The 23,320-nt window shown below is 42.0% G+C and overlaps 1 protein-coding gene across 3 annotated transcripts in view; it reads right to left on the reverse strand.

Moving 5' to 3' along the window:
* Nucleotides 1-6,941: 6,941 nt before the first annotated feature.
* Nucleotides 6,942-23,320, reverse strand: part of RBBP6 (RB binding protein 6, ubiquitin ligase) — a 45,696-nt gene continuing 29,317 nt past the window's right edge. For 2 of the 3 annotated variants that reach the window (XM_077828169.1, XM_077828168.1), the window contains 10 exons: nucleotides 22,850-23,022; nucleotides 21,308-21,411; nucleotides 20,443-20,747; nucleotides 18,326-18,425; nucleotides 18,166-18,244; nucleotides 18,024-18,081; nucleotides 16,412-16,777; nucleotides 15,957-16,058; nucleotides 11,849-13,597; nucleotides 6,942-9,862 (listed from right to left, as the gene is read on the reverse strand). In XM_077828169.1, coding sequence (XP_077684295.1) covers nucleotides 8,284-9,862; nucleotides 11,849-13,597; nucleotides 15,957-16,058; nucleotides 16,412-16,777; nucleotides 18,024-18,081; nucleotides 18,166-18,244; nucleotides 18,326-18,425; nucleotides 20,443-20,747; nucleotides 21,308-21,411; nucleotides 22,850-23,022 — 4,615 coding nt within the window. In that variant the 3' untranslated portion in view covers nucleotides 6,942-8,283. The remainder of the gene's footprint in view (nucleotides 9,863-11,848; nucleotides 13,598-15,956; nucleotides 16,059-16,411; nucleotides 16,778-18,023; nucleotides 18,082-18,165; nucleotides 18,245-18,325; nucleotides 18,426-20,442; nucleotides 20,748-21,307; nucleotides 21,412-22,849; nucleotides 23,023-23,320) is intronic. The other variant, XM_077828170.1, reaches the window with a different exon arrangement.

The following is a 23,320-nucleotide window of genomic DNA, read 5'->3' on the forward strand; positions in this document are numbered from 1 at the left end:
TGTACTCCGTGGCAGCCAGGGGCTGCGGGGATCCCCCTACCCCCACGGTGGCGGCAGGGAGCTGCCAGGATCCCCCTGCCCCGCCGCGGCTGGCGAGGAGCTGTGGGAGTCCCCCTGTCCTCCACAGAGTCTGGGAGCTGTGGGGTTCCTCCCCCCCCCTTGGTGGTGGGGAGCTGCCGGGGAGCTGTAGGGATCCCCATGTCCCCTGCAGAAGCTAGGAGCTGTGGGGTACCCCCCTGCCTGCGGTGGCTGGGAGCTGTGGGGTACACCCGCTGGCGGCAGGGGTACCTCACAGCTCCCTGCTGCTGAAGGAGGGGGCAGGACTCTGCAGCTCCCAGCCGCCAGGGCTGAAGTCACAGAGGTCTTTGGAAGTCACGGATTCTGTGCCTTCTAGCGACCTCTGTGACAAAATCATAGCCTTATTTACCATTAATAGTTCACATGGACTGAGACTCTGCTAGCTTGTGTAGCGAGTGAGACTGCAGACAGGAGAAAAGAGTACAAAACTTCCAGGAGACCCAGAGTGTGTGTGAAATATTTGTTTTCTGGGCACAGAGAATGCTCGTGGTTGTCGCTAGAATGGGTTTTTCACACAATGCACAGTCAACCTGTGGAACTCTTTGCCAGAGGATGTGGTGAAGGCCAAAACTATAACAGGGTTCAAAAAAGAACGAGATAAGTTCATGGAGGATAGGTCCATCAATGGCTATTAACCGGGATGAGCAGGGATGGTGTCTCTAGCCTCTGTTTGCCAGACGCTGGGAATGGGCGGCAGGGGATGGATGAACGGGTGATTGCCTGTTCTGTTTATTCCCTCTGGGGCACCTGGCCTTGGCCACTGGGCTAGATGGACCTTTGGTCTAACCTAGTATGGTTGTTCTTATGTTATCACAGGCTGACATAGCAGGTTACGAAGAGGTTTTAAGATGAGATTGATTCAAGTACAGATATGCCACCTACCTAAATTACCAGGCTGACACAACCCTGCCTCGCTTTATTGCACAATCAAGGGCTAATTTCTCCCATCGACATCCAGGCTCTGATGGTTGCACCTAGAAGAAGGGGAAAAGGCACCCCCCCGTTTGCATTCAATTTCTCCCGGCTCGCAAGGCATGGCTGTGTGCCTGGCCGACACCCACTGAGCTGGCAGGGAAGGCTGGGGAGTGGGGCAGGGTAGAGGCTGAGGATTTGGGGCATCGTCAGCATTCTAGGTGTTTCCCGACCCTAGGATCCTGGGGGAGCAGTTTGTCCTTACACCAGATTCCTCCCGTGTTCTGGGGCTGCCCAGGTGCAGGGTGCCAGGGCGGTGGAAGTGTGCAGTGCCAGCCAGCTTTGTATCAGCTGGGTCCGGCTAGCAGGGCAGCCTTGCTTTCTGCACGCGGAGCGTGCCGTCGTGCCTCGGTGGAAGCTGCCGTCCCCGGGCCACATGGCGAAGCGGTCCCCTGCAGGTGGGGCTAGGCAGAGGGGTGTCAGGGATCACCCTGTGTCCCCACTGCTGCCCTCACATGGGACCGTGGCAAGGGCTGGTCAGGAGATGCTTTGGGGCCTTTTCTGCACCTGCCCAGGGTCTCCAGCACACCTCAGGGTCGGGGGGCTGCCTCAGAGCCAGTTGTTCCCTCCCCAAACTCTAGGCCCAGGTGACCCCTTCCCCAGCAGGGCCTCACAATCCCCCATCTCTCCCGCACTCTGGGGCACCTCCCCGGTGTGTTAGTTGCACTCTGCCCTGCCCTGCGGGAAACTCACCTGCCAGGCTGCCCCACTGCAAACACCAGTCACACCCCAGCACTCCCCCTAGTGGCGCAGGGCTGTGCTGCAGAGCTGGCTCCCTCTGAACCTGGCCGCTGGGAGCAGAGCGGCAAGATAGGAGGATTCCCCGGGGCAGCTGGCTCCCTCGGCACCCAGGGCCCTGGCATCTCTCATCAGCTCTGGGGGAGAAACACCAGCATCCACTTTCCCCACTCAGGCTTCCACTCTCCTATGCACCAGCAGGGCTTGATACCAAGTCCCAAGCGGCCACACGGGGCCTTGCCTTGCATCTACTTTATTTACAAGAATCATTAGGAAATTATTGTTGAAAGGGCTCCTTAAAAGTTCCCTGCTTCCCCACCTCTGGGATCCCTGAAGGGAGTTGCACAAAGCTCAGACAGAGCTCCCTGCACAGACTGCCCCAGTCCCTGTGAGCTCCTCCCCACCTGTACTTCTTATTTGCTTTAAGTCTAAGGTGGAGTGCAAGCTCCTGGGGGCAGGGACTACGTCATCTTTACCCATCAAAAGCCGTGCACATGCCCCTCAGCTCTGTACGAATAATCACGCACCTTTGGCTCCATGTAGCAACACTGCGCACAACCCAGCACAGCCACCCACAGCGGGAGTGGCTGTGAAGAGAGGGGCAAGCTAGCAGAGGGCTGAATAGCTCAGCTTTAGGCCTTGGTGCCAGTCAGATACCATTGATGAGCGTTACAAACAGTAAATGCAGCCTACGGCCAGGGTCTCTAATGGCTGCAGTTCCAGTGCACCAGAGAAATGCACCCACGCACTGTAGTGCACCATAGTGCCCCAGGACAATAGAAGCTTTGCTATGTCTTTTTGTTGTTGTTGCTGTGAACACACAAAGCATGGGCTCTCCTGACCTTCCTCATCTGCTGTCATGGCTCGTTGTTTTCAATCACAAGCCCACTGACATAGTTCTGCTTGCTGTTACAGCATCACTTTGTCACACTAAGCCCAATCCATGCACTGGATGACCCATGGAGGGCTGGGAGCTCACATGGTGAGTAGTAAAGGAGCTTAACACCAGCCTTATTTTTCATGGGGAGGTGGATTATTACTGGAGAGAGAAAAGCAGAGAATTTAACATTAGGTTCAAGTGGAATTATTGCTACTCGGAATGTTTCTCGTAAGTCTCCCTAAAGAAGCGAGCATGTGGTTAAGTCAGACTCTAACCAGTGAGTTTGCAGCTGTAGAGGCTGAAGACTGTATGTTGACCCAGGGCCCACACGAAGAGTGCTGGATAAAGCTCACAAAGGCTACCGTACCTTACACTAGATTTCTTCCCAGTATTCAGTATACAGCGACGACACTCACAGCAAAGCTTAATGCTCCCCCTCCAGTACAGACCCTAACTTTTAAATGGTTTTTACCACATCTCATCTCTGCTACCTGACTTCCTCAAACATTGTACGTCCTAGCTTGTGTTCAACTACAGGGAGAAGCCTAAAAAAATGCAGTGAGAAACAGTGTAGCTTTATAGACCTTCAGAGTGCAGGTAGAAATTAATGGCAATTTCTCCCCACCCCCACCAACCATAACTTAATCGAAGACTATGTGGAGTGGAATCGGTTGCACTGCTGATGCCGCTTCGGGGTGTGGAACATTACAGGAGATGGAAGAAAACAAAAGATACCATAAAAAATAGAGCACAATGCCTGTAATTATAAGGCGGCCATTGTGGCAACATAAGGAAAGACCATGTAGTGCATCAAATTCCTATTTAGCCGGATGACTTCCACAGTGTAAATTTCAGGCTTTATATCATGGGACTCAAACCTTTGCTTGAAATTCCCCCCCTCCTGATACCAGTCTCCATTCTCCTTTAAGGTGGCAGGGAGCTCAAGGTCTGAGAGGAGACGCAAGCAGTTTTGGAGTTTTTGATTCTTGCCCCAGCACATTAAGGTATGTATCTAGCACCAAGCAGGCATTAACGGGGAATGAGGGGTTTAAATGCTTTCCCATATCTGAGTTTCATATACTAATTTCAGAACATTCCAGTGCTTTATAACAACTGGTAGGATCTTGCACATATACCATCTTTACATCTCTCGACTATTTCATTTATTAAGCACTGTACAAAACAAGATGCAGACGCTCCTGGCCAGAGCTTACCAAACACTAGAGATGGGGAGCAGAGACACTACATGGAGGCATTATCTAATACAAGGGCTTTAATTTTCTTTTCATAGCATAGACTAGATCTGAAAAGAGAGATTGCCTTAAGGGCCAGCTGTTATTGGCAATTAAACATCCCTGTGCCAACTACAAGTAGTGTTTACATGGAAACCAGTAGTAGTATTTAAATTTATTTACATTTATAAAAATGTACAAAGATACCTTAGAGTGGAGGCATCTGTGTCATAAGTTACAGAAGCAATCAGCTAAAACTAGCAATCCAGGTATGTTTAACTTCTTCTAGCACAATTTAGTGCCAAGATGAGTCGGCACATAACAGACTTCTTTGGGAGCTCCGCTCTAACAACGTATGTTCTTATTGGATTGGCCATTCTTGCAGTTCCCAACTCTACCAGGGCCCCAGCCTTGACTGAAGTCTCTGGGTAATACCACAATATACATTTTAAAGGGTTATTTTTAAACCACCTGTGCATGAGTATGTGGGGGATGGGGTGGGTGGGGAGGAATGTGTGTGTGGTGGGTGTGAGAAGCAGCCCTCAATCTTCTGCACTCAGTGGTACCATGTTCTCAGAAGAGGGATTAAAACAGGTACACATTTCACTGACAATTGGGACTTAGGAAACCAATGTAGTTAAAGGCCAGGGCATGTTTCTCTAGATCTCCAAAAAGTTTTTCAAAACCTTTATCCAGAGGCATAACAGGCAGTACATTTTGCATTGAATATTTATTTTTGCTGCAGAGGCAGGGTAGTGGTCTTCAAGCTTATAAATTCCCAGTTTCAGGATCAATACCTCACTGGGCAGATGACAATGTTGTGCGGTTTCTTTCTGTTGCATCATTGTATTTCAACTAATGTGACTGTAGTTTCTAGAGCCAATTGTTGTCACCAGCCCAATGCCAGTTCTTCCAGCAGTTGCATGAAATATGATCACCTGGCTGGCCTTAGCGAGGGCAGTGACAACAACATACACTGTGTACAAAGCAAGCCTAGTGGGGCTGACAGGTGTATTCAGATTGGTCTTTTTGTTGCCCCCCCCCATAGGGGTGTGTGTTGGGGGGGGTTGTTTTTACGTTAAACATTCAGATTGGAAGCACTGATGGTTAATACAGGACTAGTAAGTTTATGGCAGAAATAGTGAAGTCTGATTTTAGAAAGAATTAGTTTTAATCATACTGTTCAAAGCTCTTATTTCAGTTCATTTTTGTTAACATCTAACATGCTTTTGGGAGAGTTGTTCAGTAAAGAGACAAGCCTCACACCTCCATGCCTTCAGGTAATGGCTGAGCACTTACAATCTCTGGAACACCAATAAAAACAGATGTAGGTGGGTGGAGGGAGCCTTAGTTGCTAAACATTTATCAGCTTCTAAAACTGAAGTGATCACTGATTGCAAAGCCACTTTCAATATTTAACTGTGCCGAATAGATCGCAAAGGCAATAAGGTCCTCTGCAGTTCATGAGAGCCATCTCCACATCTCCAATTCCTGCACTTTTACCTTAAAGTACCACATTTCATTCTGACAGGCCATTCCATGTTCAGCTCAAATCACAGCATCAAATATCTAATTCCTTCTGTATTGCAAATGCATTCTGATGGCTGATTAAAGACTGGATCAAGGAGAGAGACCCTTCATTAATAAACAAAACCCTAGACCAGATGGAACACTAGTGGATTTTCCCAAGGTTGGAAGCCAGAAACTCTCATAGGTCATTCTGTTGAAGCGATATATATCAAAGGAACTTGGCCATTTTGACAAAATTTGAAAAGCTGGTTTAGATGTTAGAAACAAGCATCTTTTGCTGTGTGCATCCAGCTCTCGACATTCTTGGTTAAGGACATCTCAGTTTCACTACATTGAAGTCACTGGAGTTGCACCAGAGATTAATTTGACCCCACAAGTCTAGAAAACGTGTTTGGAGCTACTCCCTTCATAGCACACTATGGACTGCATGAAAACAGAATACATTAATACCAAATCACATTTCCTTCAGAAATTTGTTGGATATAAAAGGTTGCTCAAAAGTGACAGTGGTACCGAATGCTCTTACATTCAGGGTTGAACACAACAGCTGTATTTCAGTCTTTTCCATCCCAAGAAATTTGTAAAGGAAGATAGGTGATCACAGAGATTCTGCACATATTACCTCAAAATTCACTGGAGACAAGTGCGAAAAATCTCCTGAAAAACCCTAATGTAGGTTTTACAGCTCTGACAGCAAAGGATATATAAACTGAAGTTCTAAAAACAGCGGCATTGAGAGTTTTTTTTAGCATTGGATTATGAAGAACTACAGCATCTTGTCTTTTTTGTGAAGGCACATGGTCGTAATCAACTTCCAAAACCTGACTGCTAAACAGATGTCTTATTTTGAGCCTAGACAATAAAGAGCATGTTAACATTTTCTTCTAACTGGAGTTTTAAGAATTTAACTGAGGCCTGAAGAAGGCTGCTGTACTCATCAGGTCCAAACAGGGCCATAGTGGTGAACCCTTTTCCATTTTCAGTGGCATCACTCTAGTGAGTAAGAGATACAGGAACACAGAGAATAGAAGAGGTCAGTTTTACAGATGCATTCGAATACCAGCACATTTGCTGCGTACTTAGCTATGAAATAGCTGCACTGGATTGGAATGTAGGAACATTTAGAAAGAGGTGCATGCAACAATTCTACTTCCTTATACATTTGCATAATTGTTTTGATTCTTCAAAGCAAAAATTTGACTGCCTTATCCCTAAAATCTGCTACTCCTTTGTACAGCAGAAGATTCCTTAAGTCCACCGTAAGAAAAATGCCTTACCATAAAAATGGGAAATTTGCTGCTGGAAAATGCAGTCCAAAATTCATCCTGATTTACTATTGTTTTAGCTAGCACAAGCACCTGAATGCTCATCTTTAAGCCAATGCTTACTGCACGAAGGCCCCCCTGTAAACAGGCTGGAACGAGTTTACTTTCTCTCCTGATTGACTCGTCAAACTGCTGCCACCACAAACAACGCCACTTTTGAAGAAAATAGTCTCCACAAGCAGGAAGCCCTGAAATGCCACTTTTAATTTAAATAGTTTCAAACAAAACTCAGTTTAGATCAAATCCCAGAGCCACTGAAGTCAAGGAGTTTTGCCACAAGCTTCAAGTGGTTATCAGGATTTGGCTCTTAATTCACAGTGAAAAATACTTCTCACCATGTTAACTTTCCAACTGTTGAACAACACTGCTGTCACTTTAATAAAAGAAAGTGACGCTATAGGTCTTCTTTACATTATCAAAATCATTACTTTTACACTTTTTCTGCATTTCCTCTCACCATTCAGAAATGTTTATATAAAAAGCTTGCCTTTCTAATTGGCTTCTTCCTCTTGACAGACTTATTCACGAACCCCAAAATTCAATGGTAGCGATAAGTCACTTCCATGATGATATACAAGGAACTGTGTCATCACAGTATAAAACAGCCCATTATAAAGCAAAAGCTTCTATTCTGAAGACACAAATATCTTGGTGATCAGCAATGATACAAAAGGAAATACAGAATATAGGACATGTTTCCTAAAATACATTTGTAAACATTTGCCAGAGTGTGGCAATGGCTCTTTAACATAAATTGGAACAATGTTGACATGTGACAGCTTCATATATATGACATTTTTAAGAGTCAGTACCGGCTACGTAGAGTGGCTATTTATTCAGGTAATATACCTTTTTAAATATAAAAACATCTAGTTGGCATAACCTGGCACATAAAAAAAGCTTTTTTGCAACACCACCCTTATTAGCTCAGCTCAAAACTTTCCTCATGTTCTACTGTTTTTTTTTTTTTTTAAAAAAAGGTTAGAACTGTTATGTTCAGTACATTTCGGCTGCCTAAAAGCTTTTATTTGTCATTTTTGTCTGCTGCTGTTCTTATCCATACCCTGTTTATGTTCAGCTACTATTGCAAATTCCATCACATTGAATAAAGTTTACTGAAAACTTTTTATTGTAATCAAAAAGTGACATAACAGGGCTGTAACGTATTCTGCAAATCATTCTGCTGATATTTCAGAACGGATATCAGCTTTTTCTGCCAGGCAATTAAAAAAAATTCAAATGTGAAAATTTTCACAGTACAGTAAACTCCACCCAAACTAATTAACGGTGGTTAAAAATAAGATGCCTTAGCAAAACCTTTCATGTTACATGGTCACAACTCACAATTCTGTACAAAATGTTCACTTTATAAAGCTCTGATGTAAAAATCAAATAATCAAGCAGCAGTATTTTAAGTGCAGCACAGGGTCTTTCATGTCATTATTTACAAAGCTTGAATTTGTTTACATTATAACAAAATTTAATACAGATGACTTAATAATTAAGTCAATTTTTCTTATCTGTCATTTTATACAGCGACAGATTTCACTTTTTGGTCATCTTTCTCTTTCTCCTTTTCTTTATCTTTGCTCTTCTTGGATTTTTTCTTCTTGTGTTTGTGTTTTTGGCTTTTCTCCAATTCAGATTCATTTCCAGTGTGTTTCTTATGTTTCTTGTGTTTTTTATGCTTCTTATGTTTCTTTTTGTCTTTTTTCTTTTTCTTTTTCTTGCTGTCCTGACTCTCTGCTGAGCTTGCGCTGCTGCTGTGGCTCCGAGTCTGACTTTCAGAAGGGCTCTGACTACGACTGCGGCTAACACTGGGACTACTTTGACTCTGGTTTCTACTTACGCCAGGTTGGCCAAGCGTTGCTTTAACTGCAGTCTCTTTAGTTTTATCCACTGCCTTTTCTTTCAGTTCTCTAGTATTTCTTCCTATAGAGTCTTCATCTTTTGTCGACACATTACTCTCGCTGTCACTTTCATTGTAGTCTGGTACAAATGCAGCCTCATCAGTTTCTCTAGTTAAGTCAGAAGAGAGTCGAGAGGAGTGGCTTAACGGAGGCTTAGGTTTGATGGTGCTCTTGTCACTTTGCCCAGTAGCATGTTCTCTCTCATTTTTTGCATCCGGTGATCCATGTTTGTAAGATGATTTATTGCCACTTGTGTCTCTGTCTTTATTGCTCTTTGTTTCCGTTATGTGTTTCTCTCTCTCTTTACCCGAACTTCTATCTAAAGATTTGTGTTCGTCAGATGAACGTTTGGACTCATATGCTGTTTTGTGATCATGCTGTCTTCTGTCCCTCTGAGGACTATAGCTGCTCCTTTTGGACTCTACGGTTCCCTTTTTGGACAATTCTGTACGTTCTTCTCTTGGTTTACTCTTCTGGCCTGATGCAGACTCTCTATTTCGAGAAGGGGAGTCTTTTCTCCTTGTTAACTCATTCTTTTCATCTCTACGCTTGAAACTAGAATGATCCCTGCTGCTATCATGATCAGATTTTTTGTCCCTGTTAGGAGTAAAATCTCTAGTGGAAGAGCCACGCCCAATATCATGTTTATCTGAAGATCTGCTGTCTTTGGAAGATTGAGAAAGGTTTTTTAGGTTTCCTTGTTCAGTCCCACGTTCTGAGTGGCCTTTTTCTGGTTGAACACTGCTCTTCCTTCTCTCAGAAGTGTCCTTGTCTGACACAGAATGATCCCGCTCTTTGGTTTTCCCTTTTTCATTTGACACAGAACTTTTTGAACTTTTTGCTTCATGCTGGGAGCTTTCATAATTTGCTTCTTTTGCAGTTTTCTGTGTTTTTTCCAAAGGCTCATTTTCTTTTTCATTGTGTTTCACAGGGTTTGTGGGCTTAGCACTGACATTTTTTACAACACTAGCAGGTTTTCCTACATTTGAAGGTGTTTGGGTAGATTTAACGTCTTCCTCTTCAGACTCAAAGTCATCTTTATCCCACTTTGACTGAGGAACCTGAATCATAATAATGACATCTTCAGCAGGGGCTGTAATATCATTATTATACTCTTCCATGGTCTTAATGACCGTTCGTTTTGCGTCTGGCTTTTCTTCAGACTTTCTAACAGGGCTGCCTCCAGTAGAGCTAGTGCTATGGTGGAGGGGTGGGGGGGTGTGGGGGGGAGGAGAAGTAAAATATATACATTAATAAAGACCTAAAATCCAGTTACAGCAGATTATTTTTGTTAATCAAAGTGATATACTCTATAAAGTGGTTTTTGTTTAATTTCACAATTTAAACTCTATATCTTCAATATTCCTTCCAAACAAATTCATATTATAAAAGTGGGCAAGAGAGGATGATTCCACAGGGTAAGAATTACGAGCAATAAATTAATATAGCTTCTCCCTACTATGCATTTAATTAGTTTATGCACTAGATCATCAGATTGGGGAATCTCTTGTCTGTAATTCCTGTGTCCCCTAGTTCCACCAGTACTAAACAGATAAGATAGTCCTCTTCAACTTGCAGTTCAGCAACCAATGACACTCTAATTTTCATCTGTCCAGCTGACCCAGGCCACCTTTGTGTTAGGTTTTTTTCCAGATATCACATTTATTTTTAAAATGCATGTTACAGTAATCCAAATCTCCCATCCTGGATGAGTATTATCTTGTTTTTAGCAGTAGCCACACCTGATGGAACAAAGGACAGCAACATGTTCTTCCCAGCCCCCACAATAAATGAGGCATAGTACACACCGCCAATTGGGCAATACTATACATGAGTAGGTGATAGATGGGAAGCAGCCGCAGCATCAGGTGGTGTATCTCTGCACCCCCAACCTGGGTCCTGCGTGGAGTGGAACTTGTCTGAATTCAAGGATTTCGCTCAAAGCATCTGCTTGTTTTACACAAGTTTGATTTTTAATAGATTAGATTGTAGTTTAAGGGCTAGTCTATAGGAACAATTCGTTCACAGCAAATTGGGGTATGAATCTAGCCCCACACTAGCCTGCTGCAGACTAAGGCCTGGTCTACACGTGGAAATCAGGTCGGCATAACTACATTGCTCAGGGGTGTGAAAATCCATACCCCTGAGCAATGCAATTAAACTGACCTAATCCGGGTGTAGAACAGTGCGAGGTGAATGGGAGAATTCTCCCGCTGACCTAGCCACTGCCTCTTGGGGAGGCGGAGCACTTATCACAAAGGGAGAACCCTTCCCCGAAGTGAAGGTAACATCTTCACTGAAGCACTGCAGCTGTGCGCCACTATAGCAGTTTGTGTTTAGACAAGCCCTAATTGTCCATGTGGACCCTGCTGATGTGCATTAACAGTTCCTTAACGTGCTTTGATCTAGTTCCATTTCAAAGAGGACCAGATAAAAGTGCATTAAACTGTTAGTGTGCCTCAGCAGGGTCAGACCCCAGCTTGCTGTGAACTAAATGTTCTGGTAGTCAAGCCCCGACACTACAAGAGTTTGTACAGGTTGAACCTCTCTAATCCATCCGGTACCCTCGGGACCTGACTGGGGCCAAACCAGGTAATTTGCCGAACCACGGGAAGTCAATGCAGAGTGCCGCGCGTCTCCACTGGCATTCGAAGTAGGGGTGCAGGGGGTGCTGCAGCACCCCCAGGCTTTGCGCCGAGTGTGGCCCCCCACCCGAGGGCCCCGCTGCCACCCAGGGTTCCTGTCACCGGCCCCCCACCCAGGGGCTCTGATGACAGCCCCCAGGTCCCAGCTGCTGGCCCCAGGTCCCCACCCCCAGCTTGAACGCTGCAAATCAGCTGTTCGTGGCACTCCAGAAGCGCTAGGAGGGAGGAGGAGGAGATAACCATGAGGCCGCCAGCGCGCAAGAGGCACTGGTGGAGGGGGGAGCCTGGCAACAGTGGATGCTCCGCACCCACTCATTTTTCCCGTGGTGCTCCAGCCTATGCCGGACCACAGATGTTGCCAGACCAGGGAGTGCCGGATTAGAGAAGTTCAACCTGTAGTAGAACACTACCATTGCTTGATTGTGGTTCATATGCTCATTTTATTATCAATTTAGTTGTTCCTGTCATTAGACAACCCAAAGATTTTATTTTATGGAGAGCAGAAGAGAAAACGAGCAAAGAGGAAATCAGAAGGTACCTGGTGTAATCTACAAGAGTTGAACTGGATCCATCAGCTGCTGTTACTTTTCTTCTCATTTTTCCTTTCACTTTTTCTTGTTTAACTTTGCTACTGGGTGGCTCAGGTTTCTCGGCAGGTTCTTTTGTAGGAGGTACATTTTCCCCACTTACAATCTTTTTGCCCGTTTCTCGGTTTAGTTTAATCTTTTTTGCTGGGGCAATCAGAGAAGCACCTTTGTCCTTTTCAGGGGATCTCTCTGCTTTTTCATCATCAGGCTCAGTTTTTCCCTTTGGTGATGGTTTCACTTCAGCAACTTCTGCTTTAGAGGTTTTTAATGAAGTGGTTTCATGTTCCTTTTCTACTTTTTCCTCTGCCTTTCTTTTTCTTTTTTCAGGTTTTGTATCAGTAGGTTTGCTTTTTTCCATCGGTTTTTTTGACTTCTCTTCCTTGCTTGATGGCTTTTCTGGCTTGGATTCTTTTGGATGCTCTTTCTTAGCTTTTTCGTCCTTGGCTGGTCTGGTTTCTGGATGCTCTTTTGTCACTTTTGGATTAACTTTCCGTGGTGTGCCTAGCGCCTTCTCATCCTTTTGAGATGAAGTCGATTTAGTACTGTCTGTCTTTGGTAACTCCTCCTTTGCCTTTTTCACAGGAGGCTCAGTTCGAGGAGACTTTTCACGATCAGCCTCTGCTTTTTCTTGGGGTGCTTTAGATGGTTTTACTAAACTGTCTTTCTTGGTAGTGGCAGTTCCTTCTGTTTTCCGTTTTGTCTTGTCAACTTTTACTTTAGGTTTATCTTTCTCTTTTTTCTCCTTTTCAGATACTGGTTTAAAAGCAATAGAATCTGCTTCCATAGGCTCATCTCTGACAGGTGTAGCATCATCCCTACTTGGGAGCATGAACAGCGAGTCTGTTTTAATTTCGTCCCCCCCACCAGGCTCTCTGGGCTTTCGTGAGCCTTCCAACAACTCAGCATTGGGAAAGCCTTCACTCTCTTCCCCTTTCCTTCTCTTTCTATGCTTTTTATGTTTATTTCCTTTGCCATCTCCTGATGGATTTTCAGCTTCCTTTTCCTTTGATTTTGTAGGATCTTTAATGTTGTGGCCTTCTCGGCCTGAAGTCTTTTCTGGGTAATTGCTACCTATATTGCGACTTCTATGGCTTTGTCCACTAGCAAAATCCTCTCTACGACCCCGAGCATATGGGGAATTCTCTCGCCTGGATCCTGGTGGACCAAATCGGTCTGGAGAAAAGTTCTCTCTAGTCACTGGAGGTCTAGGCTGAGCTCCAGCAGCATAGCCCTTGTAAAACTTTTCATACCACTCTCGATAGTTCCTTTCCCATTCTCTGTATCGTTCCTTTTCAAATGGATCCCTAAAATCCACAGATCTGCCATAGTATGCTTTCATGTCATATGGTGGAACTTCTCTATACCGGTTAAAATATTCTCTCTCCCCCTCTCCTTGAGGTACAGTCCGCTTAGTGGGGGATTGGCCTCTAAAAACTGGAGATCTTGATCGTGAATGGTATCTTCTATATGGGGGTGACCTTGATCTTGAACGATGATATCCATGGGACCTTGACCTAGAACGATAGTTACGACTCTTCCCCCTGCCTCTTCTAGGGTATGGAGGTGATCGTGAGTATGAACGAGAGTGTGAGCGACTAAAGGATCGAGAGTAGGAACGGGAGCGGGATGAACCTGATCTTGACTTAGAGTAGGTATATGAGCTTCTAGAGTAAGATGAAGCACTATATGGTGACTTGGACCTTAAAAACAAAAAACCAAAACAAAAACACTTTTAATGTAAAATAATCCCTTCACTCTGCTTTAAAAAAAACCAAACCCATCCTCCCAAAAAAATGTTTTTCCATATTTTGTTACCAAAACCACAGTAGGCGAGTTAACACAGTCATAATGACACTGCAAACTTCTTACGAGTAATCTGTTGTGTAGAAGTGTCTCTGCATGACATGCAAAAGTTGCTCTTATGTTTCGGCTAGCATAACAATTGGTGCAGGAAGACAAGCCCAGCGTCTAGCCCCATCACTCATTTCCATCATATTAACTACCAAGTTTGTTAATTGATTTAAGGTGGTGTATAGTGGCCTCTACTGGTATGTGTAAGCACAGACAAATATTTTGCTACTCGGCAAATCAGTCTGTACAGATCATTTATGTTGCAACAGGATGCTAAAAGGGCAAGTCTTAATGGCTGAAGTGCAGAACCAAGCATTAGAAGACCATGAATTACTTGAAGGCAAAGCTAAATCTTAACAAAATGCCAGCTCAGTCACAATTTAACTTTACTGCTGATTTGGTAATTTGCACAGTGTGCATAATATTCTGTACTGCAACATGACACACAATATTATTTAACTAATGCTTTCAGTTAGGACTCCTCACTGGAGGTAAGTGCAATACATTGATAAAGCCTAAGAACAGTGACCTTGTTTCAAGTAAAATCACATTTAAAAGCTTTTAGCTTTCAACTTGTAACTTTTGGTAATATTATAAACTATTCAGTATTACTACCTATACTGACAGGTTTCAGAGTAGCAGCCATGTTAGTCTGTATCCGCAAAAAGAAAAGGAGGACTTGTGGCACCTTAGAGACGAACAAATTATTCCGACGAAGTGAGCTGTAGCTCACAAAAGCTTATGCTCAAATAAATTTGTTCGTCTCTAAGGTGCCACAAGTCCTCCTTTTCTTACTACCAATACTGTGATTTGTATAGTATTACTGAAGAATTATTCAGACCAACGATGCCGAACAGATCTGTACTATTAGGGTGGGAAGCTTTTGAGGACTTTCAGGACCCTGAAGATATTTTCCTTGTAGAAACTTTTAAACAAGATGCCTAATTTAACATGCCACTACACTTTTATCAGTTCCCTGTGAAGTAGCCCTTCAACCATAATTTAACAAAAATGTTTTCAAAAAATTAAATACAACAGCAAATTAACTTTTTCTCATTTCTGAAAAAAGCTTAATGAAGTAAAGTGAACTTAATGCTAGTGAAAGGCACCAGATACGCAGTCCTGGAAGTTAAACGCTTCCGAAATATCCATAGATTAGATGACACACAGGCAGAACTAGTGGAGTCTTTTCACACATTGCATAGAAACACCTACAGAGTCACGTAGGGAATTCAGTAAGCACATCTACTCAGTTTTAGGCCTGTGATGAGATGGTCTACAAGGGTGTCACCGTAGGCATAGGGATCTCCCTTACGCAAACCAGACTAAGTCATAATTCCAGATGGGTCAAACTGCTGCAAGATTATAACAATTTCCAGTCAATTACAATCAGGACCAAATTTTGCCAATGATCTAACCAATGAACTTGTATCATATTGCTAATCCCTCTGAAGAAAGAGGGACGGAGTAGAACTCTTTTTAATTCTGCTAGATTAGTTGGCTCTGCATTACAGACTGTGACAGAGTTGGGCAAGATGGCTACAGGATAGTAATAGAAGGCAGATATATTAGCCCCAGGCTAAGTAGGTCTCTTTTCCCTGGGTAAGGTAACAGGGAAGGTTCCAGAACAATCAGGAACCTTCCGGAGACAATTAAGACAAACAGGCTGATTAGAACACCTGCAGCCAATCAAGAAGCTGCTAGAATCAATTAAGGCAGGCTAATCAGGGCACCTGTGTTTTAAAAAGGAGCTCACTTCAGTTTGTGGTGTATGTGTGAGGAGCTGGGAGCAAGAGGCACGAGGAGCTGACAGTGAGAACACGGACTGTTGGAGGACTGAGGTGTACAAGCATTATCAGACACCACGAGGAAGGTCCTATGGTGAGGATAAAGAAGGTGTTGGGAGGAGGCCATGGGGAAATAGCCCAGGGAGTTGTAGCTGTCGCACAGCTGTTCCAGGAGGCACTCTAGACAGCTGCATTCCACAGGGCCCTGGGCTGGAACCCAGAGTAGAGGGCAGGCCCGGGTTCCCCCCAAATCCTCCCAACTCCTGTTCAGACACAGGAGGAGTCGACCTGGACTGTGGGTTCAGAAAAACGGCCAAGCTGAGGGCTGCCTTGAAGCTCCAAGGCGAGCAAATCCGCCAATAAGCGCAAGACCCACCAAGGTAGAGGAGGAACTTTGTCACAAAACATGTAAAACAATTACCTGGAAAATGAGCGTCTACGTTCCTTTTGAATCTTCTTGTATTCCATCAATTCCTTAGCAAAATCATTTGTAAACTCATCAAGTTTGGACTTTTTCTTTTCTCTGTTAAAATAAAATTATGATAGTTTGAACATATAAACACACAATAAAAGACATCAAGAAACAAACATTAATATTAAAATATTTACACTGCACGCAAATAAAAAATGAACATCCTATATTTTTGAAAAAACACTAATATTTCCTATATGAATTTCATGGCAAACTTTAGAATTACAGTTGTCTTGTTTTAGTTTTGTAGGTTTACCACCTTGTAATGCAAAGCACATTGGAAAATTTGCTTTATATGTCACTTTTGCTTATGACAGATGCACTTTAGTGTAATTGCTGTCCAATATGCTATTGAAATAGAATAATGAAAAATAATGCAACTTCATTCAGAGCCAAATACTTACTCCTCTTTAAGTCTCCGCTGCTCTCTGTAAAATTCCTCCCTAGATAAAGGAGGTGCTTGTGTCGTTGGGATGGTATTTGAATGAGCCGTTGGTACTGCTGTTGGTACCCAAGGTGTTGATATGTTTGCAGGAGCTGGGGGGTATCCCGGTGGGGGGACATTGTACCCAGCAGGTGGAGGCTGACCAGGTGGAAACTGAGGAGGAAACTGTGGTGGAGGTACCCCCGGTGGAAGAGGAAGTGCATGGGGAGGTGGAGGAAACAGGGGAGGAGGAGGCACAGTCACAAAGACAGGTGTTGATGCTGGTAATGTTGGGGCCTGAGTCCTTTGTGTACGTTCACTATGCGGGCGTCCTCGATTTGAACTTCTAAAGAAACCCAAAAACACGTGTCACTGTTTGTTACACTCTGCCCTTATTTTAGAAGAGGAAAGTGAAGGAAGCTGGTGTCCATCTGAGGGCATTTCCTGTCCTTGTCCTCAATTTAAGTCTCAAACTCCACCCTGCTTATATGTCTGCTCATTTCATCCTATACTCCTCTTGCTCCTGACTCTCCCCCTCCATATCCTCACTCCCAACTGCTCCCTCAATCTTCTTTCCTCACTCTTTGTTTTGCAATTTTGGACAGATGCTCCCTATGCTTACAACAGTCTCCCACTTTGCGTGTACCAAATGCCCACCGCTCCTCTGCCAATTTTTGACACATTTAATACTTTGCACTTTGAGCACTTCTCATCTTCAACACACTGTACAAATGTTAACTAATCTTCTCTTGAACTTCTTTAAACTTCTTTCTTAGCGTCTTCCTATGTTGTTGATCTCACGATGATGCATCTGCACTTTCTTGTGCCTGACCTGCTGTCCTGTCTACTGATTTTGAGAGTTTAATATATTTGTGGTATGGACCTTTTTCCTTTTCTTTTTTTTTTTTTTGAAGTGTTTTGTAAAGTGCTATGTATGCTTACAGCACAACAGTAATCAAATAAATGATTATACATCCCAGAAAGAAGGATCAGCTGGATGATGATATATAGGATTGAAAGGAATCAGCTTCACCATTTGAAAGCACTAAGTCAGAGAACCCAAAATTGCTGTCAGGTAAATGTTATGGGGGTTTTTTTATTTGCATAAATTTAATCATCTTAAACAATATTAACCAAATTCTTTAATGAACAGAACTTATAGCTGTGAAAGTGATTTCCAGCAGCTCCCAGTGGCGAAGCCAAGTCCTTCAGCCCTGTTCTGCAAACTGTCACAAGGGAACTTTTCTGCCTGATTGTTTAAAATTATATTTGAGATTTTAAAATCTTTTTAATAGTTTATTCTTTGAAAGTGGGTTTATTTTTTGCAATATTTTGCAGATTACACTGAAATTTTTCTTTAGGTAATCCTAAGGGAATCTAGTGTTCCAATTTGTTAAAACAAATTCAGACTAAAGCATATAGAAATGGTGATTAGCATTTGGCTTAGATTCACCACCCCTGTCTACATATACTTAGATAACAGGTGGTTTACAATGAAATACGTTCAATAACCAAGTCACAGTTATATTTAACAAATTAGCAAACTGATTAAAAGCACTAGAAAGTGAAATATTTTTTGCAAATATACTTACGGTTCCCAGCCTGGCCTATTGCCTGCAGAGCGAACCGTATTGGTTCTTATTGGCTGACCTATTGGTGGGGGGGAAAAAATTCTGTTCAGTTTATCTGAAGAAATATTTCTATAAGAACAGGGCTAAAGTTGTGGTTACTCACCAGTAGTGGGTATTGACTGTCCTTGTGAAGTCAGCTGGCCTTGTAATGCTGGCTGTCTTAGTACAGGAACCTGATAGCCCTTAGGGATCAAGAGGGAAAAATCAGAAGAGCAGCTTTCTCAAAACATAAAACTCATTACATATGCTCAAGAAAAATTTACCTTCTCTTCCATCACAGTGCTAATCGATAGAGAGGAAGAAGTTTTAGAATGTTCGGAGGCCGGCACAATAGCAGCAGGAGGTATAACACTATCAGCATCGCTGGAAAAAAAACCAAAGGACATAAGATTTGTGACATATTCAAATATGGAGTTTTAAGTTATTGAAAGAAAAAGGACTGAGGTATATAAGAAAAAGCTGCACAATTTTTAATTATTGCAAATAAGAAAATGTTGCATAAAAACAGATTTAGGACTGTAAAAAAGGTAAAGTACAAGTTTACTGAATGAGAGGGTCAGAAGGGAACACAGGTTTCCAGAGTAGCCTCTATATTTTCACATGCAAGTTTTAGAATGTGTACATTTAAACTTTTACATACAGATCTCGGTTCCAGGGTATGTAAAATTTAGTACATACATACTTTCAAATAGAAATTTAGTGGCTGGGATGAGATAATTTTGAAATATGGCCCTCAGGTGTTTAATGATATAGGTATGCTATACTGTATTTGTATTGTATTGTATTCTTGTATTTTGCTATGAAAAGCAGCTGTGTGTAAGCTCAAAAGCTCGTCTCTCTCACCAATAGAAGATGGCCAAGTAAAAGTTATTACCTCACCCACCTTCTCTAATAGGTAGGCTGACACTTTGTTTGACAGAGGTACTGTCTTGTAGGTTCAAACCACAGAGCTGGAGATGTGAGCCCTCAACTACAGTTTATTTTTTTTAAAGCAGACTTTAATATAATTTAATAGGAAGTTGTTCTGGACCTTAAATTTACATTGTGAAGAGTTACATTTACATAGCTGCTAAGTAATGCTCTCTGATTCACTATGCCTCAAACCTACATATGTTACTGTTGCTTTGACTTATGTATTTCATTGCAGCTAGGTCAGACCCTGTATGATGTAGATGATAGAACTTGAACAGAAGGAGCGATATGAATGTAAATGATAAGTTTTACCTGTAGATGCATTTTTGTAGTTTAAGAAAATGCACCATGTCTCCTCAATAGTAAGAAAAGCAAACCTAAGGGTATGTCTACACTGGAAACTATAAGCGCTCCCGCGGCGGTGCTTTGAAGTGCAAGTGTGGTTGCACACAAGCGCTGTGAGAGAGCTCTTCCAGCACTCCTGGTAATCCACCTCCATGAGGGGATTAGCTCCCAGCGCTCGGAGCCTGTCTACACTAGTGCTTTAAAGCGCTCAGACTTGCTGTGCTCAGGGGAGTGATTGTTTTACACCAACAAGTTAGAGTGCTATAAAATGTCAGTGTAGACATACTCTAACAGGAATCAAGAATGCTTTCCAATTGGAAGAGACTGATGTATCAAGTAACAAAATGGTAACTTTAGCTGCTGCTGCTCTCTGCTAAATTTAAAGAGTCTTCCCCCAGAAAAGATACTGGGAGAAGAATTCCTATAAGAAAGTAATCCTACACTGGGAGAGATTTAGTAGTGACCAAACAGTCACCAAGACAAGTGCTTCTGGGGAATTGGCTGCTCTTGAGTGATGCATGTCACCAACGTATCACAAAACTGCATCTTTATTTAAAAGAATGGTGAGCATCTCCATAGGAGCAGACTAACGTAACTAATTCTTCTACAAAGAAACAGATACACATGAATTAAATAAGACTTGGTGTGCCGTACCTCAAATAGATAAGAAAAGTCTACGGAAACAAATGCTTGAGTACCATTCTCCCAGTACCTCATGGAGTCCCTACTAAAAGCATAAGGTCTCACAAGGTCATGAAGTGTTCATATGTTGGATATATATAATGTGTCAAAGAACACATCATTGATTTCAAGGAGGAGTGGCAGAGGAAAACTAAGTTTGTGAATTCCACCCTATCAGAATACAAGGTGAATGAAACTTGGCATCTGGATTACTCTCAAGACCTGTTAAATTACAGCAGGGAAAGTGAAAGACAATATGATAAATGAAATCCTCCAAGGCTGTACTTGGAGCTGGAAAGGAGAGGTTTGTCTGTCAACCATCACTAAAGCACATATAAACAGCTACCAGACAAGATAAAGCATTAGAAGTCAATGAAAGTGGAAAACCAGCATTAACATTTTTATTTCTTTTTCAGTTGCGTTAAACTACAAGTTTACTTACTGAAAAGGTCCTTCTGGTTTTTCAGAGTGAAGAGATATGGACATTGTTGCAGAGATATCAGCCGCAGGTGCGGTGGCAGAAGACTGATTTACTGGCAAAGTAGTTGTCACAGATGATTGACTAGGAGTCAGTGACGATGTTAGAGAAGGTGCAGAAGTGACTGGAATCATTAGAGGATCCTGTTGTCTGGAAACTGGAGGCCTTACTGCAGGTTGCAGGTTCCGCTGAACTGTCTGTCTTGGTGGTTGTATCTGCTTACGGAGCCTTTTTGTGTAGCCAGTTTCATTTTTGAAGTTGTTTACAGCCTAGAGGTAGAAAAATCATTATTACATAAAAGTTACTAGTATGTATATTATGATCCCTATAAAAGACTTCCTTCACTAAGTGTTACGGTTGAACTATTCTCTCTAGTTTTCAGAGCTAACAACTGCACGGAGGTAAAAAAGGAAGTTCACTCTCTGCAGAGCTATTGTACGAGGCTGTCCTCAGATGGGAATAGCACTGCATCTGTTTGCACTTTCTTCATATTTTCAAGCTTGTCTTTGCAACAGTGAAAACTGGAAGCATGATTTCTTTTTGTGTAAACCAACATCAGAGCATCCTTTTGACAACATATATATTCAACAATGAAAACATGTCAATGTTTTTTGCTGAAATCTAGAAGTGAGCCAATTTTCTAATCAGGAAATTGCTCTGTATTTTTAAAGTGATCATTTCAAAATAAGCCATTAACAGATTTGAAAATGCAAATCTCAACCTGTCTTAATTATAGTGATGGCTCCATGAAGTAGAATTTTCCTGCTTCTTAGCTACTTACAAATAAGATGAGCTTTTCGTACATACATTATATGTAAAGTGAAGTTACCTGGCGTAAGAATTTGTTGGCAATTAAAGCATCAGGGGAAACATCTGTTTGATGACAAGTTGGGCAGGTATGTTCCTCTGATTCCAGTAGTGATGTTCTGATACCTGTGAACAAACAGAAGCACCTGAGCTAACAAATATTTGGGTCATACTTTACTCTCATATCCCTAAAAGAAAAGGAGTACTTGTGGCACCTTAGAGACTAATGAGTTTATTTGAGCATAAGCTTTCGTGAGCTACAGCTCACTTCATTGGATGCAGTGAGCTGTAGCTCACAGCTTATGCTCAAATAAATCTGTTAGTCTCTAAGGTGCCACAAGTACTCCTTTTCTTTTTGCGAATACAGACTAACACGGCTGCTACTCTGAAACCTCTCATATCCCTGTACACAACGAACAATGGGGTCTAGAGGAAACATGGACGGGGCGGAAAACATTTAAACAGGGACTTATTGAGAAGTTCTAGTATGTAGTATTATACTTTAAAACAAATTCTGTGACCACACACTCATAATTAACATGTTTCAGAGTAGCAGCTGTGTTAGTCTGTATTCACAAAAAGAAAAGGAGTACTTGTGGCACCTTAGAGACTAACCAATTTATTTGAGCATAAGCTTTCACTTGCATCCGATGAAGAGAGCTGTAGCTCACGAAAGCTTATGCTCAAATAAATTGGTTAGTCTCTAAGGTGCCACTAGTACTCCTTTTCTTTTTTCATAATTAACAGTTACTTTTACTAACAGATAAAGAAATGACAGGTTGATTACAAAAAATATTTTTTGTAAAAATAAGGATTTACAGAGTATAAAAAAACCCATTTCCATGGCTTTTTGAAAACTCCACCTTAAATAAAAAAGCACCACCTTGTTTGTACTTAAACATTGTTTAGTGTTTGCAAATCACAAAGTACAAGATAAAGTTAGTACATGACAATCAGTCAGTGAAACTGATTTAACTAGTTTATTTTCATTGTCTAGTGGAGTGGGATACAATAAGTAATCAATCTCTAGATTAACGGGTAAATTTTATTTCTAAGAAAGCATTAGTAAATTAGGTTAAGATTATATTTTTAACTAACTGTCCTTTTAAAAGAGGAGTTTGAACAACAGTCTATCTTTCCTCTTGTTTGAGCCTCCAGTTAATTGCCGGTGTTGTATTTGGGATACTAACAATTTATATGGCAAATTGATGACAACTATTACCAAATCAAACAACAGAAACAAAGGAGAAGAAGAGCTTGAGAAAGCATTTATTCAAACTAGATGTCTTCAACATCAGGGACTATAAAAAATAATAATACAAGTGTTCACTTCTTATGTTTTTCCATCCCTATGTAAAAAATTCCTCTAATCTGAGTTCCAGCTAAAATCATCTCTAGCATTCTTCCTTTACCCAAAGATAAAATGCAAGAATGTTCTGGTGAATAGATACCCCCGTTTCAGAATAAAGAGTAGCACAGCATTTTTTGTTAATTCAGATTCCTGTTCATTTTAGACGATCATTTGGCATCTGAGTTAACTATAATGTCAGACTATGGCACTTACATTCATCACAATAACTGTTTCCACAGCAGGGAATGACAACTGCATCATTCATTATATCTTTGCAGATTAGACATAACAATTCATCTGGAATAGGATCGTCCTCTTCTGAGGAGGACGATGGTTCCTCGGGGAGGAAAGGGGGCTTTTCCTTCTTCCCTATAGCATAAGCCTCCCTGAAAGAAATAATTTAATTTAAGACTATCTGTTTAAAGAAGGGGCATAAAAATTTCAGATTTTATAACAGAATTAATAAATCAAGAAAACACTTCCTAAACAGAATTCAACCATATACTTAGTATATATATTACGCAAGAGAGATTTAATCTCTAAACAGGCAAGTGATTATTTATTGCATAATTAGCACAGATCAAACATGATACTGTTTCTACATAAGGAGGTACACAATGGAAAAATGAATTGAGATTTAGAAAAGGTTGAGTTTTAGCTGTATAACAGGTACCTTTTTAAAAT

This window comes from Eretmochelys imbricata, chromosome 10 (genome assembly GCF_965152235.1).
Source record: "Eretmochelys imbricata isolate rEreImb1 chromosome 10, rEreImb1.hap1, whole genome shotgun sequence".
NCBI classification, from domain to species: Eukaryota; Metazoa; Chordata; order Testudines; family Cheloniidae; genus Eretmochelys; species Eretmochelys imbricata.